Below are 19,530 nucleotides of genomic sequence, written 5' to 3'. Positions count from 1 at the left end.
TTACACAATCTGTTTTATAAAACTGGTTTATGTAAAATCGGAATAATCCCGTAGTGTAGACGTACCCTGAACCCCTTTCAGACTAAATCTCTGGCAGGTCTCCCCCTCTCTAGGGAGACAGAATCTTATTTGACACAGCAAATGGACAAATAAGATAAAATGGAATTTTTCTCCCCCCAGCCATCTGTCAGAAGTGCAACATTGTCTCTTCTTGGTCTCTGCAGTCTCACTTTATCGTCTGGTTTGATTCCAAGCACTCCCAGTTGAACTCCATTGTTACTAATAAAACAATGATGAGTCCATCACACTCACTTTGTCAAAGCAGATGAGGTTCAGCTGACCGCACACATTGATCCTTTGAGGATTGATGCAGAAGATTCCCTTTTTTTTCAGCCTGCCCTGCGTATAAATGATCCCCGTCGTCAAAGCAGCCGGGAGAGCTGGAGGGACTGCAATAGTGATGACGTCCAGTGCCTTTTTCACCACTTCTCCTGCCTCTTCCTGACACAAAACAAATGCTGTTATCAGTAAGAGAACAAAAGCTTGCACTATGGATCGCAGACACAGGACTAAGATTTCATCAGCAAGCAGGTAATATTAGGGTTGTGTCCAAAATCTTGACGTGCAAAAATCACTTCCCAGTTGCTGAAATGTAGCCACTTCTGGGGTGGAACATGGGAGCTGTTTAAAAATCTCAGCAACATGATACAACAATTTAGAGGGCAGGAAGTGAAAAATACTTGACCATATCCTGGGGTCCTATATGGCCATCTTGTGTCATACCATTGGCAGCAAAACCTGTCTATTATGAAGCTTACCTGGGTGGAAGGCTGGTTGTGCAGAGATATAGAGCAGATGTAGGTGCTAATATACTACCCTCCTCTCCTGTTGTTGGCGTAGCAGGGGAAGTATAGCTACAAAACGGGGTCTGATTGAGATACCCTCTGCTCTGCCAATCCTGGGCTATGTTTCTGGCACCCTGGGACAATTCCAGGCTCGTACAATTAGAGGAGACCTCAGAACAGGACCAGCAATAGGGCAGCGCACGGAATAGCTTGAAATCCCCATTTCACTCCAGGCCCTGTCTTTTGCCCTGTGTGCTCTGGCTAAAGCCGAGGGTTTGCTGACTCTGCTAGATGACACTGCAGAAGGAAATTAGGAAAGCAGAAGGCAATCACCAGAAGGCTGGGTTACTAGGGCAACAGCCCTAACTACTGCAAAAATTGCCACAGCATCTTTCATGATCCTAGGCAGGGAGGTGTTTGCTTTTATGGCTTGTTCTAAAGATGAGATCAACTGAGACTGTCTCTCAAATTGATCATAACGGTCATACTGGGTCAGACCAATGGTCCAGCTAGCCCAGTATCCTGTCCCTTGCAGTGGCCAGTGCCAGGGGCTTCAGAGGGAATGAATCGAACCAGGCAATTCTGAGCGATCCATTCCCTGCTGTCAGGTCCCAGCTTCTGGCAACTGGAGGGTTAGGGACACCCAGAGCATGGGGTTGTGCCTCTGACCATATTGGCTAAGAGCCACTGATGGACCTGTCCTCCAGAAACTTATCTCATTCTTTTATTAACCCAGTTATACTTTTGGCCTTCACAACATCCCCTGGCAACGAGTTCTACAGGCTGACTGTGTTGGGTGAAGAAATACTTCCTTTTATATTTGTTGTAAACCTGCTGCCTGTTAAGTTCATGGGTGACTCCTGGTTTTTGTGTTATGTGAAGGGGTAACTAAGACTTCCTTATTCACTTTCTCCACACCACTCATGATTTTACAGACCGCTATCATATCCCCCCTTAGTCATCCTTTTTCTGAGCTAGACAGTCCCAGTCTTTCTAATCTCTCCTCACCAGGAAACTGTTCCATGCCCCTAATCATTTTTGTTGTCCTTCTCTGTATCTTTTCCAGTGCCCAGCCCGGGCAGCTCCTCCAGCGTGGCTGTACGGCTCCCAGTCCTGCTCACTGGAGCGGGTGCCAGGCTCACTGGCAGCTGTCCCTGGTCATGCTAGAGTGTGCAAACGGTTCACATGCTCCTGGACAGGAGATGCAGACTGCTACCACGCTTACAAAAGTGGCCTTTAATTTGGGCACCTCAATTTCTGAGGGAAAGCTGGAGATGCCTGCTTTGTGACTGGCAGACATGCTGAGCACTGCAATGCCTGCTGGTTCCAGCTATGTTCCCAGCTGCTCAGCACCTCTGAATATGATGTTGGGGCCTCCAAAACTAAGGCACTGAAAATTAAAGTCACTTTTAAAACCATGGGCCTAAGTGATTCGCCCAAGACCACAGAACGAGACACTGCAGACGTGTAATTCAAATGAGGAATTACCAACTCGATCCACTAAAACATTCCATATTTGAAGCATTACGAGTGTCCAGTCTGTGTTCACCATTCCTGCCCCACTTTTTATTACATCAGACCACATTGTGCATCAATCTCACTTGATTTTTTTGTCTGTTGCAGGCAGGGTGACCAGATGTCCCGATTTTATAGGGACAGTCCCAATATTTGGGGCTTTTTCTTATATGGGCACCTATTACCCCCGACCTCCCGTCCTGATTTTTCATATTTGCTGTCTGGTCGCTCTAGCTGTAGGTAACATGAAGGTGTCTGCAGGGCCGGCACTACTATTTAGGCAGCCTAGGCAATTGCCTAGGGAGCCAGGATTATTGGAGGGGGCGGCATTTTGCGGGGAGGGGGGGGGCGGCAGGCGGCTCTGGTGGAGCTGCACAGGCATGGCTGTGGAGGTTCGGCTGCTCCCGCGGCGCCGGTGGACCTTCCGCAGGCATGCCTGCGGCAGCTCCACCAGAGCCACGGACCAACGGACCCTCCGCAGGAATACCTCCGGCAGCTCCACTGGAGCTGTGGGATCAGCGCGGGGGGGCAGCAAAATGGCCCTGTGCCTGGGGCGCGAGAAACCCTAGCGCCGGTCCTGGGTGTCTGTCTTGTTAGTATCTCAGCACTGATGGGAGCTGACACATTCAGTATCTCACAGGACTGAATTTCAGGTAAGTCTGACAATATGGATACCCAGGTTCCTGCAGCTTTGATTGTCTCACCTTGTATGTTATGTATTCCAAGTGAGAACGTTCAATATAGAAGGAGAAGCTGTGGAGCAGGACTTGGGTTGCATTTTAAACACACTTTCCTGGAAAACAGCTTGAGATAAATTCACTTTCTGAACCAAATGTTTGAATATTTTTCCCCTTTGGAACAAACTGCAGAATAAAGATTTTTGCCTCTCAGGATTTGGCCTTTTCATTGGCTTCTCCAAACATGGCACAGTTCCTAGCAGCTTTCAAAAAGCTGCCTTTTCGCCTCTGGCACTTTTCTGTGTGTCACCCACACCGTGTGGCACATTTGTGATTTTTTTTTTAAATACAAAATCTAGGAATGTCCAAAAGTGCAGAACATATTGCAAATAATGTCTGTGATGTATTTGTTACATTTCACATCATCTGCCTTCCTGCTCTGAACTGTTGCGTTCGTGAACTATCATGACTATTTTTAAAGGAACATGTAAGCACTGACAGCGCGTTCAGTGCTGTATGAGCCCCAGCTATAAAGAAAATCTTTATCTCAACAGGCAAAGTAAAGGACACACTGGGGAGATGTTAACTAGAATATTTGTGGGGGGTTGCACCTTGGGATGAAAATGTGAAATGGGGCTTTTTTGTTTTTGTTTCTGTAAGAACAATGTCATTTTAAAATGACCCCACATTCTAGTGCAAATATGTAATGAAAATAAGACCAAATTTGATAAGTGCAACAAAATCTGAAGACACTCCACATTTCTGTGCCGTCTGAATTTTGTTGTGGCGATTTCTCCCACTCACCCCGTTTAGTGCAAAAACACACACTGCATAGATCATTCCAATGGTCGCAAACACAATGAGGCACATCAGGAACCGTAAGGCGTCTCTGTACAGCTTGAAATTCGTGGGCTTAGGGTAGAGAATAGACCTCACCAGGTCTCCTTTGGCTGTGTTGAAACCTGAAGTGACAAACCAAAGCCAGAAGATATCAGTAAATGGTGGAATTGGTTCTAAAAGTTCATTAAGAAAAATGGTGGAATGAGAAGATTCATAGCTACTGTAACTTAAAATGAGAGACCCAGATCTCACATTACACGTTATAAAAGCTCCTATATGGAAACATTCTTTCCAGAGACTGTGATATTTGTCTTAAGCAATCATCAGCATGTCCAATCCTGCAAATGCTCACTACTGCGTGTGGTACTTGCTACCATGAGCAGACCCATAGGGTGACTTTGGGAGGACTAAACACAATAGTAAGTAATTGTGTGTTTAGGCACTCAGTGATCATGAAAAGTTGATTGCCTAGTAGGTTTGCCTTCAAATAAAGGTCAAACAACATTGTACAGCAAGTCTTGGGGATCCTTCAAAGTGATTACTTGAGCTAGAAGATTCTCAGTGGCAGGTGCTGGTTTTATAATACAGAAGAGATGAAGAGCATTGTGAGGATGTTTTGAGTCTCCCATCTGTGGCTGAGGTGTGCCATCCACTCATGAAGGCTCTGTGAAACCCATTGGTTTGCGGGAGGATGAGTTTCAGGGAACCTTACTACTGGGTCTTGGGAAAGCAGATTTTTACCTTAAGTTTCAGATTCACCTGAACCCAGAATCTGTCTGAAATTCGGCTAAAACAAGTACCCAGGCGAGTTGCATCAAATCGAAAGGCATTTTCTGAGATCCCTCCATCCTCCAAAAGGCCTACTCTGCTGCTGCCCTTAGCCATCTCTGTGGTGAGGCAAGTGCCTCTCTAGCTCCTCTTATGCTTCAACTTCTTCAGTGGGTGGATGGGTGGCATGGCTGGTCTGCTGTCCTTTCTTTTCGGAGAAAGGGAAAGACATGGAGAGGTGGACCTGCTCCTCTTTCTCAAATCCTCCACATCTGCCATTCTCTCTCATCACCAGAAGTTAGTCCAATAAAAGATCTGACCTAACCCACCTTGTCTTTCTAAGAACTGATATAGCATTAGCAGTGACCTGATCTTGGAGGGTCTATGGTTTTAGATAAAATAATAATGGAAGTTTTTGAAGCTGTAACCGCAAGCAGAAGAACTAAAATGCATGTATGAAAAATAGCCTTGGCTAGAGGTTTTAAGCATTAAGTGTTACAGGCTTAGAGTGAGACCTAGAAGTTAGCAATATGCATCTTGTGATAAATAGAGTAAACCCACAAATGAACAGATGGTAGCATCTTAGGGGCTTTCTGCAGTAAGAGCTAACCTTAACGATGCACCAAAACTATTTGGAAAGAGACGGATGCAAATGATTGGTTTAACTGTCGAAAATGTCATTATGGGCAACGGGAATACCACACATGGACGACTGGAATCCTTAAATAGGGCTCCCAGAATACCGATATGAATAGAGGGCCATGACTTGATCACACATGGTCCAGATGCATGTGAGTGGAATGGAACAGTGTATGAGAGGTTGTCAAGCCAGCCTCTAGTTGGGACACCAAGGATGACCAAATGGCCGAAGCCTGACTACAACAAGCGCCCTGTAATGATCTCCAATTTTTCTTTTATCTTAGCTGTTGCTTACAACTTTATGGAGACTGGTATGTCAACACTGAGGGATTGCTTTATGTGAAGCCCGCCTAAGGCTGTAAGCATCCATGATCCAGGGGGTGGTTTGTTATATAGATCTGGTTTTGTATAGTTATGCTTGGATTTATTTGGATTTTAAGTACCATCTTCATGTTTTTATTTGTGTGCTTGACCAATCACAACTCAGTGAAAGTTCTCATGTGGCCACCTGAGTAGAGAACCTCTTAGTGACTTGTGCAATTTGCACCCTAAACTCACCTAAGGCTACAGCAGGATCAGAGCAGTGCAGTCTCTTGCCTACCCTCCCCCAGTGAGGAAGTAGCAAAGCAGGCTGAGCACCCTCAGGTATTGTTCATTCCTTTACACTCTGATGTGTCTCCTTTGCGCTGAACTCAGACCCTCAGGTTCAGACCAACTCTTGTGGCCTGGCATATCCGCTGTTGTTTAAAAAGCTAGATGCATGTGCAAACACTTGGAAACACATCCAGAATGTGATGCTTCACTCAAGGGAGCTCTTCCCTGATCACAAAAGAAATCACCAACGATAGAATAGCCATCCTCACTCAGCCATCCTCACTCAGGCACAGGACAAGAGCATGGCCTTCCAGGGTGCTGCTCAGCAAACCTGGGCTCTATTGGACTGTCAGAAACCCCTTGCCAAAAGCACCCTTTAACCAGACATCTGAACCAGGTGGGGACTGTTAGCTGGAGCCCAGCTGCCATGGGGTCCGACCAGGAGGGTGTCAATCCTGCAGCTAGCCAGGTCCTGGAGAGGAGCTGAGTATGGGACTCGGTTCTAGCATTTAGGTCTGTGTTATTGTAGAGCAATGGTCCCACACAGTGTTCCTGGGCACTGCAGGCTTTAGGGCTAATGCTGTAGCATGCTGTCATATTTTTTTAAAAGGGTTATGCTGAGCAATACAAACAAGAAAGAGCTGTTTGGTGCAGACAGAGATCTTGGCCAAACGCTACTCTCAGCCAGGCTGGGGTAAATTTGGAGTAAATCCATTAACATTGGTGTGACTGGTATGACAGAGGATTGGACTTGTAGGCACAACTACTCTGAAAACCCACCCATCCCCCACCACCCCATGGCAAAGAGTCTGAGGAAGGCCGCCCAGACGCGGGGGGCAAGTTGGGTAATTTGCCCCAGGCCCCAGGCTCTGTAGGAACCCTGCGAGCCACTCCGGGTTTACGGCGGCACTTTGGTGGTGGGCCCTTCACTTGCTCTGGGTCTTCGGCAGCGGATCCTTCAGTGCAGTGGAAGACTCGGAGCAACTGAAGGACCGGCCGCTGAAGTGCTGCCAAAGACCCAGCCCTGCCCCAGGTCCCCTGAATCCTCTGGGCGGCCCTGAGTCTGAGCTCTGGTCACCTGACTTGGGCTTGCAGCACTCACACTAGGGGGCTAACAATAGCCGTGGATGTGAGGGTTCGGGCTGGACCTTGTGCTCTGAGACCCTCCCACCTCGCCAGGTGTAAGACCCTGGGCTGCAGCCTGAGCCCGAAAGTCTCAACGGCTCTGTTTAGCCTCGTAGCTTGAGCCCTGTGAGCCACAGTCAGTTGAGCCATGCTCTGCAGGTTTCTTTTTGCAGTGTAGACGTGCTCTTCGCCTGCTCCAGCTTTAGAGAACAGCACCGTGACTGACCAGTCCTCAGCACAACAGCTCTCGCCGGCCCATTGCCGTCTGCCTTGGTCTGGATGACCTCTGTTCCACAGAAAAGGACATGTCTTCTGTAATCCTCTGCGCAGCATGTTCTCCAGGGTCTGGAGTCATCAGCCTGGGGCAAGTGGGTCTTTGTTACTGGAGTGCTTTCCCCTAGAGGAGATCGGATTGCAATAAGGAAAGTGCAGCGCATTCCGAAACCTGGGTGCATCCCTTTGAAGCCTGCACAGTAACCATTTGTAGTGTGTGTTGTGGTAAGCGGCAGCTAGCCCAAGTGGAGACAAACAAGTTTGGAAAATTATTATTATTTCTGTCTCTGGCCCTCATCACTGTACTGCCTGAGAGTCTCACAATCTTCCATGTGTTTATCCGCTCACACCCCTGTGTGGCAGGGTGGGGCTGTTGGCCCGTTGGACAGATGGGCACAGAGAGAATAGGTGACTTGCCCAAGGTCACACAAATGAGTCCATGGCAGAGCAGGGAAGGGAACCTGGCTCTCCCAAGTCCCTTACAAGTGCCCTGACCACTGGAGCATGATTGCTGCATGGATGTGTCCCTCTTGGGTGTGCATGGGGCTGCATATGCAAATGAATAAGGGTCCATGTGAACAGTCTATGCTCAAGTCAGCGGGACAATGCCTGAGCCCTGACTCACCAAGGTAAGTCTAAGACCTGCTTTGTCCTTGCTCACAAAGGTCAAGGATACTCCTCACGTGTGTAAGAATTTCAAGAACAGGCTTTCTATAGCTGCTCACCCTAAATGAAGACCTGAGTTGATGCTACCAGCATCCAGCCTGTTGGCTCCCAGGTGTCTGGCTGTTTGGAACCTGACACTGGAGTCACTGAGTTATTCCCTAGGGCAGTTTAAATATTTCATTACCCAAGACAAGGGGAAGCTTTTAGTCACAGGCCTGTCTGCTAACAAATATCTTAGCGATGTCCAAGCAGAACGCACCCAGTGGGCTGCTGAGTATACCAGCTGCTCTGCATCCTAACCTGACATGGGTTTGCAGTGGGGAATGTCAGCAGGCTCTGTCAGTGCAGGAGTAGTCAGGTAGCTCATACTCCCTGATCTCCTGTCCCCAGGTAAATCCTGTGAGTTCCTTGCCCTGCCCTGTGGGTCTTAGTGCTTATCTCCTCAACCATCACTGCAAAGTACAAGATTGTGCCCTGACAGTTTTCTCTTCAAAGACTTGCTCACTCCAAAAACATGTGTCTTGTACAACAATTGCAAAGCCACAGCTTTATCATGTCTGTGACTTTAAGATGAGCCAGGCATATCCTTACCTGTCAGCATGGCTTCATTTACAGTGCACCCACCGCTGATCAGGATGGCATCGCATGGCATAAGGGCTTTGCCCCCTGTCAAAGCCAGCACATCTCCTGGCACCAGATGGCATGACTCTATCTCCTGGAAGCCTGCAGACAATGTGAGATGCAAACCTTTAGCGCTGATCTCTCACATAAGCAGAAAATAGTTCCAAGCACGCCCCCGACCAGGCCAAGTGCTCCTTGCTTTGTAATGTTTTGTAAGTACAGATGGGCACAGTTGCCAGTCTGTCTGTGCCTCCGAGCCCCTTCCTGGTCTCTCTCTGAGTGCACCCTCTTGGGTGTCTGGCCTGGAGCCTTTACTCATCCCAGGGTGGAATTCTGCCATTCTCCCACTCTTAGACTGAGCCTGGGGCTACAGCACCATGGGTGTCAGCTCCACGTACCCCAAGGGTCTGACTGCGCTTGGCACCTGTGGTTTGGGAATCTGTAAGCAATGGTGCACAGTGGCCAGTCTGCTGAGACCAGTGTACTGTGGACGTACAGGCGGAACAAAGTTTTTAGAGAAAAGGGATTGTAAAATAACCATCAGGGTATATGAATGTCTAGCCTATCTGAGTTACCCTCCCTGATGGCAACGGAGGCAAACCTAACTTCTTCAGACACCCCAGCAGGTGACTGTGTCTTAGTCTGGTTCCCCCAAACAAATACCCCTCTCTTGGGGGAACGCCCTTTGGATCCTGCTTGGGTGTTCCTGCACCTTTGCCTGTCCTGGCATTGTCTCTTAACCTCAAATGTCTGTGGAGAAGTGGGTATCTTGAGCAATTCTTTCCTTTCCTGCTTGTTTTTCCTCACAGACCCCAGTAACCTAGACCCTGGGTTCTCAACTGTGGGAGTGCATCTGACTTTCGGGGGGAGCACAGCGAGCTGGGCTAAATTTGAGTGAGTGGCGTTGCAACCTGGTGCATGAGGTGGCAGCACTGCTTGCTCCTGGGGGTTAGTGTTTGGACCTCCCAGAAGACATGAGCCTCTAGAAAGGGTTTTCACAAGGGCAGAATGAATATCTTGCTCGCTAACAGAAGGGGAGCTTCAAGGAAAGAAAACAAAACTAAGTGGGGGCATGATTTCAAAAAAGGTTTAGAACCCCTGACATAAACTAACGTATCCTAAATATCCCAATAAGCAGAGCACCATGCAAGATTCATAACTCTTACAGATCTCCAGATCTGTCACCGAAGGGTCTGAACAAGGATCCTGGAAGCAAACCCCAACTCCCACCCCCACATCCCCAAATATCTGGTGAAAGTTTGTATCTGGATCCAAACACAGAGACCGAGCCTTATCTCCTCAGTGGGTCCAAACAAGAACTTTGGATCCCAACCCCCTGCTGCTTAGCAACCTGAATCCGATCTTCCTCATTTGGCCCTGTTTCTAATAGGAATGAGCCCACACTAATGCGAACTAATGCAGAGGTTAGATGGGTACCACTGAGGTACACAGTTGTGCTAGCAAAGACGACTCAGCTCCCCCATGCGATGGATTCGTTTTACCAAGGCAAGGCATGGTCATTTAAACCTCACTTGTGATACTGTAGGTAGGAGACTGGTACACAAGAACACACGGCAGTGTTCTTAGGGAGGTGAGCCAATAGCCTGGAGTGAGATGAAAAGGAAAACAGGCCCAGAAGGAATTTTAAGAGGTCAGTTGTTGCCCTACTTACTCTCAATGCTGACATGAGCTGCTGTAACATTGGAACTGAAAACAAAAGAAACAGAAAAATGGAACATGACGCACCTTCGTCTTTCCTGCACACAGTGACCCTGACACTGTTATGAGACTCCACCAGCCTGTGTAATTTCATAGATTGCTGCAAATCGGGGTAGGGGGAGGGGAGAGACAGAATGAAGTGTTCAGTGTTAACGGCTGTACAAAAAAAGGCATGATGTAATTCAGTAACTAACTCTTACTGTTGTTTGTTTGCATTGCTGTGCCTATCAGAGCCTCAGGCAGGATGGACTGTGCTAGGAGCTGTACAAATTTATAGGAAGATAGCATCTGCAATGTGCGGACAGTAACATCTAATTTTAGACAAGGTGTAACAAATGGGTGTAGCAAACCACAAGCTGGAATGTGGAAGGGAGGATGTGGGTAGATTGTTACAGAGATGACTAGTCTTGTCAGGGCACTAACTAATAGTTCCAAGATACAGAAATGTTTCTATATAATTTATAAAGGCTGGGATCTCCAAAGGAGCCTTATCCCAGCCTACTTACACCCATATATATCAAGCAGCTCCCACTGAGAGACAGCCTTCATGGTATAATCACTTCGACAACGTAAACATCTCAGATTCTACAGCTTTTTCTCGTACTGCTTTGTTCATATCTGAGAGCACAGAGCCAGAAGCTTCCCAAATTAAAGTAATCTACAGACCCTTGGCAATGTCTAACCATTACGTTATCATTGTCCCCTTAACTTATGCCAGGGGTTTTCGTCCACACCACACTTAGGGATAAGGAGGAGAATTTACTCCATAATTTAGCACTTGTTTAAGCAAAAGGAAAATCACATTTATGGACCAAATGCCAGTAATCTATTGTACACTGTGAAAAGGCGACCTTCTTTCTCGTGTACCTTCCTCTCCTGCAGAGTCCACACCCTGAGCAGGATTTGGGGACAATCAAAGAGCCCGACCCCAGAGAACTGATTCCAGGTTTTGCAATGAGCCTGCTGCATGCTGGGGCAAGACTTCAGGACCTTTGCTGGGGGTGGGTGGATACACCTGCAGTGCAGACATGGTCAGAACAGGGCCGCCCAGGGGTGGGGTGGGTGCAAGTAGGGCAATTTGCTCCAGGCCCCAGGCCCTGCAGAGCCCCCCACGAGAATATAGTATTCTATAGTATTGCAACTTTTTTTTATGGAAGGGGCCCTCTAAATTGCTTTGCCCCAGGCCCCCTCAATCCTCAGGGCGGCCCTGGGTCAGAAGCTCTCAGTTATGTACTTCAGTATTGAATCTTGGAGCTGTGGTTCCAGGCACCTTCAGTCACTGGGGCCACAACAACAGCACTGATTCAATCTAGTTTTATTACTGAATAGTGACTGAAACTGACCAGTGCTGGCCTGCCTCCAATGTGAAGAACTAGCTGTTTGTTCTGTACCAGGCTGTGTGTAACATGCAATGTTCTCTGACTTGGCTGGCTGGCAGCAACAGTAACCCCTTCCTCTCTTCGCAGGGGAGGGGCTCTCACCTTTCTGAGATCATACACCGTTACCGCGATTGAAAGGAGGGACATGATTATGATAGCAATGGCATACTCCTTATAATCTTCAGCGAACCACAGACACACACTGAAGAGTTGGAACACGTAAAATGGATTTAAGACCTGTTTGGAGACAGAACCGTAGCATAGGATTGCCAGGTGTCCAGTTTCCAACTGGAACGCCCAGTCGAAAAGGGCCGTTAAAAGTCCGGTTGGCGGTGCTGTGGTCAGCAGGTCCAGCTCCTAGGCAGGGGGGCCATGGGGCTCCATGCGCTGCACCTGCCCAAAGCACTGGCTCCACACTCCCATTCGCTGGGAACTGCGGCCAATGGGAGCTGGGAGGGGCCTGCAGGCGACAGCAGGTGTGGAGCTTCATGGCTCCCTGCCTAGGAGCTGGACCTGCTGGCTGCTTCCGGGGTGCAGCGAAATGCCAGAACAAGCAGGAAGCCTGCCTTTGCCCCACTGACAGGGAGCCGCCCAAGGTAAGCCTGTGCCCCAACTCCCTGCCCCAATCCTGAGCCTCCCCAAACCCAGAGCCCCCTCCTACGCCCCATCCCCTCATCCCTGACCCCACTCCAGAGCCCTCACCCCCAGCCAGAGCCCTCATCAACCCCTGCCCCAGCCCAGAGCCCCCTACCACACCCTGAACCCCTCATCCCTGGCCCCACCCCAGAGCCCGTACCCCCTCCTGCACCCCAATACCCTGCCTCAACCCACAGCCCCCTCCTGCACTCCGAATCCCTTGGCCCCACCCCCCAGCCTGGAGCCCTCTCTTTCACCCCAAAGCCCTCATCCCTAGCCCCACCCCAGAGCCTGCACCCCCAGCTGAACCCCTCCACTCCTCCTCCCCGCCTGCATCCCAACCCCCTGCCCCGACCCAGTGAAAGTGGATCAGGGTTGGGGAAGCGAGCCATGGAGGGAAGAGAAATGTATTTAGAGTGGGGTGGGGCTTCGGGGAAGGGTGGGGAAGGACGCAGGGCCTTGGAAAGGGTCAGGGCTAGGGAGTTCGGTTTTGCGCGATTAGAGAGTTGGCAACCCCACAGTAGCGGGGAGTTAAGAAGCCATATTTATCCTGCTTGGTTATATTCAGCTGGCTCAATCCAGTTAGATATGGGCCTAAATCAGGTCCCAGAGCCAATCTCCCTGCTCGCTTTCATAGCGCTGGCTGCAACCTACGCAGCCTGGACCCATCTCTGCTAGCTGGATCCGAGCTGGAACACTGGATCCAAACACCCTTGATCAGTGGGGAAGTAAGTTTGGATGTGAAGGTCTCAGCTCAAGCCCGTTTCTCTAGGAGAACTGGAGCAGAGAAAATTCAGACTGTGGAACGAGGGTGGAGTCACAGAGGCCATGTTGTGCTGGAAGTAGGAATCAGCCTAGCCAGCTGGTGCAGCTGGATTTATTTTACCAAATAACTAAACTTTTTGTCAGTTAAAAGATGACTTTTGTGGTTAATGATACATTCCTTGTGGAGCATCCTAGATGTGCACAGCCCTTCACAAGACAAAGAGTCTGTAGTGCTGGCCCAGGACGCAAACACAAAGCAAGGGTCAGGCCTGGAAGTGGGTGGAGGGAGGAATGGTGAGGAGATCCCCTGGAAGGGTTTTGAGATGGAATTTGGAGGAGAGGGAGCATGCTTAGTGGAGTTTGAGCCAAATGCCCATGTGCCATATGTCTGATCTTCATGTCCAAATATCCCCCAAAATAAAAGCAATGGAAATGCAGTTTACCTCTTTGATGAGTAGTTTCCAAACAGGGACAACCTGAATATCAATGGCATTTGGCCCACATATTAGCCTCCTGCATGGGGTAAGGATAGAGTGCTATTAAAGGAAAAGCTGGCTTTCTCACTCATTTAACTGTGCACCCTGACAATGCGACTCAAGCAGCTGCAGCTGCAGCTCCCACCTCCAGTGAGAGTTAGTACTGATCCCATTTTAAAACATAAACACACAAGATTGCAAAAACCTTGGCTCAAAGAGAAAGAAACAAGATGTGATGTTTTCCATGTGCTAGTTACATAGATACATCAGTTCTGTGGCAAACAGAAGCACAGGCCCAGGATATAATAACTGTTTATGCACTATTGTGCACACAACTGTGAGTGCACACTTTGCACACCCAATCAATATACTGCACAAATAGCTGAAGAAACTGCATATGCTAAACGTCAGTAAGATATAAACATTGCCAGTTGCAAGTGCAGTCACTGCAGTTGTGCATGCAATCATAAGTAAACGCACAAATGATATGCCCATATTTTTGCACATCCAGTTGCATGCCCACAATTATAAACATCTATACCATAGATTTTTGTGTCAGAAAAGCTCTCTCCATCCATAAGACCTATATGCACAGCTCATCGGCACAACATGGCCTTAAAGAAACAAATGTTTCTCTCATGGAAAAATCCCTTGTAACTGGTGTCAAAAAATTCTGTACCTTAAACTAAACATTTTAAATACAAATCTCACTGTATTAGAGGAACAAGATGGGTGAGGTCTCTCTCCCCAACAGAAGTTGGTCCAATAAAAGATATTACCTGACCCACCTTGTCTCTTTAATATCCTGGGTCTGACATGGCTACAACTACACTGCATGCAAATCTCTCTGTATATAATGTAAAGCATTCTGAATGTAAGACTGAATGAGAACTCAGTTTACGAGTTGGATTATTTGCAATATACAAACAAATGAATGCAAAAATGTATTTATTTATTTTGCATTTGTACTGTAGAAACAGTTAAAGACTCCAGTCAGGGCCAGGACCCTATTTTCCAGAAATGCATTAATTTACATGAATAAACTCAATAATTAGAACTCATTAATTTCTAACAATAGTTTATTTACATTGAGCTCTGCTAAGGGAGCTCCACTAGAAGCTAATCTGTGCTGTTTTATGAAGACTTTACTTTTGTTCTTATTTTGGAGTAAGAGAATCAGCAAACTAATTCAGACTGGAAGGCTATGGTAACTTTTTGAATGGAAACACATAACAGTGATAAACATTCAGAGACACATTTCCAGAAGTTTCAGTAGGGAACTGAGCCCAGTCTCTAGTTGTCTGTAATTTTTCATGTAAAATCATTTTCATTTACAGTCCTGCATGCACATACATCTGTGTACACAAATAGTACAAGCAAAATTACTCACCAGTAGTAGTGTAAATACAATTGCACTGTGCAAAATTATCAGTCACATTCAGATAATTGCCCCTTCAAGGACCAGTGTTTACAAAAGAGGACAGCACCTAGCACGTGAAACTCTGGTCCTAAACATCTACTTAAATCCATAGTACTAACTACTCAGGACATGTTGCAGTGTTACCTGATCTCCTGTTCCTCACATCGCAAACCAGAACCAAATTTGGCGTGTATAGCTGAACATGTGTGACTGTCTTCTAGGGACCTAGAAGAAAGAGGAAAAGTTTTCCTGATGATGTCGTTCCAAAAGAGGCTCCATTTCCTTAGAGAACTTTGTACCCAGCAGGTTAACTCACCCGACTTTCTGGAACTGTTGTTCAGGGTTGTTCCAAATATACCGGATTTTCTGCACTTGGATGCATCTTACCTGCCAAACCAAAGAACAACAGAAACATTTGCAGGGAATGGAACCAAAATGCTGTCACTTCTACTCATAGTTCTATAACTAGAGGGAAGCTGAACTCAAGCAAGACTGATCATACTGGTGGGGCGGGCAAGGAAAGCACTCGAAGGTGTTTGCAGCCACATCGCAGTCTCCTTTGGTTGAAGATACACACCGACAATTGTTCAGGTTAGCCCGGAATTCAGGAGCGCTCCTGAAGTTCTCACTGACACTGAGCACTCTCACAGGTACCACTAGGCTGGCACTTATGGCTGGCTAGACAATTCTGTCCCTCCTGGTAGACAATAACCCAGCTTTAGAGACACACACTTTTCTCCCTTCCTGGCTGGACTATGGCAATGCAATGTACCTACCAGGGCTGGCCCACAACATTTTGGCACCTGAGGCGGGGAGCTCAAATGATGCCCCGGTGCCCCCTCGCTTGGGCCAAAACTTTAAAAGGTCTCAGTTCTTCCTGTTCTGCTCCTCTCATAGTACTGCTCTGCTACCTACCCCAATAAAGGAGAACTAACAACTTTAAATGCCGTGTTCAAAAATTTTAAGTAACACTTAACTTTCAAATGCCTGAACAGCAAATGTAACTTTCTTGTCTGGCATTTTTATCTGTTTGAATAATCAAAATGGTGCTTTCCGTGCCTTCTCGGTTGCAAAGATTTGAACTGCTTCCTGAAGATCCACAGTCTGGGCCAGCTCGTGCTCTGTTGAGATGGTTGCAAGGCCGACCAGCCTCTCCTGTGTCATTGTGGAGCATAGATGTATATTTATTAACTTCAGGTTGGAGAAGCTGCGTTCTCCACTGGCAACTGTTACAGGCTCCTCCTCCTCTCTCTCCCTGCAGCTCCTGCTGCTTTCTGTTATTCCCAGTCACCTTTTCTCCTGCCTGCCTATTATGTCTCTTGTGCCCTCCTTCCTGCAGCACAGCACTCCACCATCTCTGTGCATCTCGAGCAGAGAGAATACATATGCACCAGCAGCAGACACAAATTTCTACACTCTGGATCCTAGTGACGCCCCCCACAATCTGGCACCTGAGGTGGCCACCTCAGTTCACCTCATGGTAGGGCCAGCCCTGGTACCTACCTATGAAGCCATCAGCCATCTGGAAATTCTGACTGGTACAGAGTGCAGTATCCTGTCCCCTCAGCTCCGTGAGCATCAGACCTATGTCCTCATTGTACTGGCTTGCCATAGAATACCAAGTCACATTCAAAGCCATTTGCTTTAATGAGAAGTGTGGATGGAAAACTCTGCTCATGTGTTCTTTGATTTACCCTCTTAAGGCCCGGTCCCATGAGAAGTTGCACACTTGAATGGGACAGAAAAGGTCTCAGTTCCTTGCACGATCAACCTGTAACATTACAATAACTCTCCATTGCAATAAATAGTTTAGAAGGCACAGGGATTTTGTACTGGCTTTTAGGAAGGGGCCTGTGCCCTGGGATTAGAGGATTATGCTATTTGCTCTTGGCCTCTTTGAAAACTTGTCTACTTCAATATTTTGACGTATATGAAAGATTTGCTGAAAGGCGCTGTTGTTATTTGAGGACTATGGGGGGTTTAAAACATGATTAATTCCATCCCCTGAAGAATGTTACGAGTCACTCTCCACTTTCACTCTATGCCTGTGGATTGAAGTAACTGGCACTACATTTACATATGGATGTTTATATATTTCCAGGAAAAAAAAAGCTTTGTTCAAACCCAGTTAAGATTGTAAAACTGGCTAGAAACCTTATTAGAGACATCAAACTAACTGTTAACAAGTCGAGAATGTAGTTCCTGAAGATGCAAATAACACTGCATGGGCTCCCAGCCCTGTGGCCTACAGCAAGATGCTTCTTGGAGGGTTCTCCACCCCATCTCTTCCCTCCTTCCTCCCCCTCTCCTTTGTAATACTGATGCAGCGCCCCCCTCAGAAGGAATGACGAGGCAGGAATGGCCTTCCCTCCAGAGAGTGAGGGAGAGGGCCTGGCTGACGGGTCTTTTCCCAGAGAAGGCCAATAGAGTACCCTGATCTTCACCCAGCTGGCTCTACCTGTTGACCACAGCACTCATGCAGCTGCGGGGTTCTTAATTCCATGTTAAATTCAGGCATATCTCACAAACAGGTTTCAACCTATCACCCTCCACACACATCTTTTTATTTATTTGTTTGTTTGTTTGTTTTGCATGTCCCCAGCGCAGTCTCTGGTTAGTGCAAAGGATTCTGGGGCACATCTCAGGTGGCCAACATGCAAGCCTTTGCATGTGGAGTCATGATAAGACCATGTTAACTCCTGTTATATGAACCATGTTTTAAAGTCACTTACTTTTAAATCTGGTTTCATTATGGCTTTGTTTATGATGGAGTTTTCATCAGCAGTGATTGGATAATCTGCTCTAAACTTGTTCAGTGAAGACACAGAGATCCACGTCACCTTCTTCCAGGAATAAATCTGAAATTCATCCTCGAGAAACAGAAACCAGAAGCCATCATGAATTTGCACAAAGAAATCCTGCACATAGGTGAGGACCTGAAAGTCTCTTAGAAAGTCTCTTAGAGAATGATAACATGGACCGGTAATGGGCCTGCTCCTCAGCTGCTGTAAATCTGCATAGCTCCATTGTCCTCAATGAAACTATGCTAATTTACACCAGCCAAAGATCTGGCCCGGAAATGAAATATTCAGCATGAAAGGTGGGATTTCACTCTTCTTTGTCTATGGCTTTAGTAACAAGAACAAAGGTGAAAGAAGGGTTTAGAATGTATAGGACTTGCATTTGTTTTTCACACACGTCTCTGAGCATTTGATTCTGATGAGCAGAATGCTTTCTGACATTTATATTTGATTGCCATTTCAGAGTTGATAGACAATGCCATGTCAATCATGCACTGCCATAGATGTTTTAGCCATTCCCAGGGAATGGAGTCACCTTCCTTTGCCTGTGCTTTTCATGGGCTTTCTAAGCAAAACAGCACCCCCCTCCAGAAATAAGGTATAGCCGTGCAGTGCTCCTGTTCCCTGTCTGAGTATCCTGAGCAGGGGGTGGAGGAGTCATGGATCAAAGGGAGGTGGAAGAGAAGGAATGTGTCCTAGAAATCCCAGGTTGTAGGAGAGCAGCCACTATCCCTATGGGCTTGTTGTGCTGGTGGACCCATGAAAGTGTGGATCTCAGGTCCTGGCCCTGGGTTCACCCTTGGGGACACAGTGGGTTATTTGGATGAGTTGTGGAGGCCCCTGTTTTGTGCACAGGGGGTGCAGAGACCCTCCTTTGTGGCCATTCTGACCACTCACTGTGCAGCCCTGTTGCAGGGCTGAAGTGGAATGACGGGCGCTGGGCAACATAAAACACATCATGCTGTCGGCCAGGGATTCTTGACCTGAGGATTGTAATCGCCCTGCCCTTCCCATAGTGCTAAATGGAAGGTGGTTCTCAGCTAGGCGGGAGGGAGGCTTGAAGAAGGATGGGGAGGGGATGGAGAAGGCTGAGTACCACTCCTGTAAGCAAAGAGAGAGCAGTAACAGTGACATTCTCCAGCAACCTCATAGATAATAAATGATCTAGACAATATTAGTAACCTAAAGTAACAGAAGGTGAGCAAATATCAGTGTCCAAGGCATCTACAGTGTTATACAATATCAACAACCTGAGCATTCAAATCACATGGGAACACGAACTGTGTTATCTGCAGTGGTGAACTGGAGCCGGTTCCCACCAGTTCCCAAGAACCGGTTGCTAAAATTAGACCTCCATGGAGAACCAGTTGTTAAAGGGCCAGGGGGTGGGCAAAGAACTCCAGTCTGTGGGCCAGACCATCCTGTTGCTCGCAGGATTCCCAGCTGGGGAGGCTGAGGTTCCCCCGGCCCCTCCTCCGTTTCCCCCCAGCTGCAGCGTGGCCAGCCGCTGGCACCAGCTGTGCAGCTCAGCTGAGCTCCTGAGTCATCTTGCTGCTTTGAGCTGCAGGCAAGGTAAGGGGGAGGCTGCAAGCTCCAGGGTCGCAGGGGGGGCAATTTTCCCCAGGTCCTGCAGGGGCCCCCAGCCCCACGAGTATGTCTCCACCCGCCTGCCCCTTAAATCAGAACTTTTTATAGGGAACCAGTTGTTAAGATATTGGCAGTTCATCACTGCTTATCTGCACAGAAATCTGTCCTCCCTGCTAAACGTAAC

General features: G+C 47.7%; 1 protein-coding gene across 4 annotated transcripts in view; it reads right to left on the bottom strand.

Annotated features, from left to right (window-relative positions):
- The window catches only part of LOC116823033 (putative cation-transporting ATPase 13A4), an 80,455-nt gene that overhangs the window by 39,067 nt on the left and 21,858 nt on the right, over positions 1–19,530 (bottom strand). For all 4 annotated transcript variants that reach the window (XR_004373308.2, XR_004373309.1, XM_032777345.2 and 1 more), the window contains exons 3-12: positions 17,691–17,828; positions 15,275–15,345; positions 15,103–15,183; positions 13,506–13,575; positions 11,764–11,898; positions 10,310–10,382; positions 8,534–8,665; positions 7,230–7,400; positions 3,842–3,999; positions 313–501 (exon numbers count right to left, since the gene is read on the bottom strand). Coding sequence is in view for 2 of the 4 variants with exons in the window: in XM_032777345.2 (XP_032633236.1) it covers positions 313–501; positions 3,842–3,999; positions 7,230–7,400; positions 8,534–8,665; positions 10,310–10,382; positions 11,764–11,898; positions 13,506–13,575; positions 15,103–15,183; positions 15,275–15,345; positions 17,691–17,828 (1,218 nt within the window). In the remaining 2 variants the exon portion in view is untranslated. The remainder of the gene's footprint in view (positions 1–312; positions 502–3,841; positions 4,000–7,229; positions 7,401–8,533; positions 8,666–10,309; positions 10,383–11,763; positions 11,899–13,505; positions 13,576–15,102; positions 15,184–15,274; positions 15,346–17,690; positions 17,829–19,530) is intronic.

The sequence above is a fragment of the Chelonoidis abingdonii genome, chromosome 8 (genome assembly GCF_003597395.2).
Source record: "Chelonoidis abingdonii isolate Lonesome George chromosome 8, CheloAbing_2.0, whole genome shotgun sequence".
Taxonomy (NCBI): Eukaryota; Metazoa; Chordata; order Testudines; family Testudinidae; genus Chelonoidis; species Chelonoidis abingdonii.
Note: the sequence above shows the minus strand (reverse complement) of the source record. Positions and strands in the feature narration are given on the sequence as shown.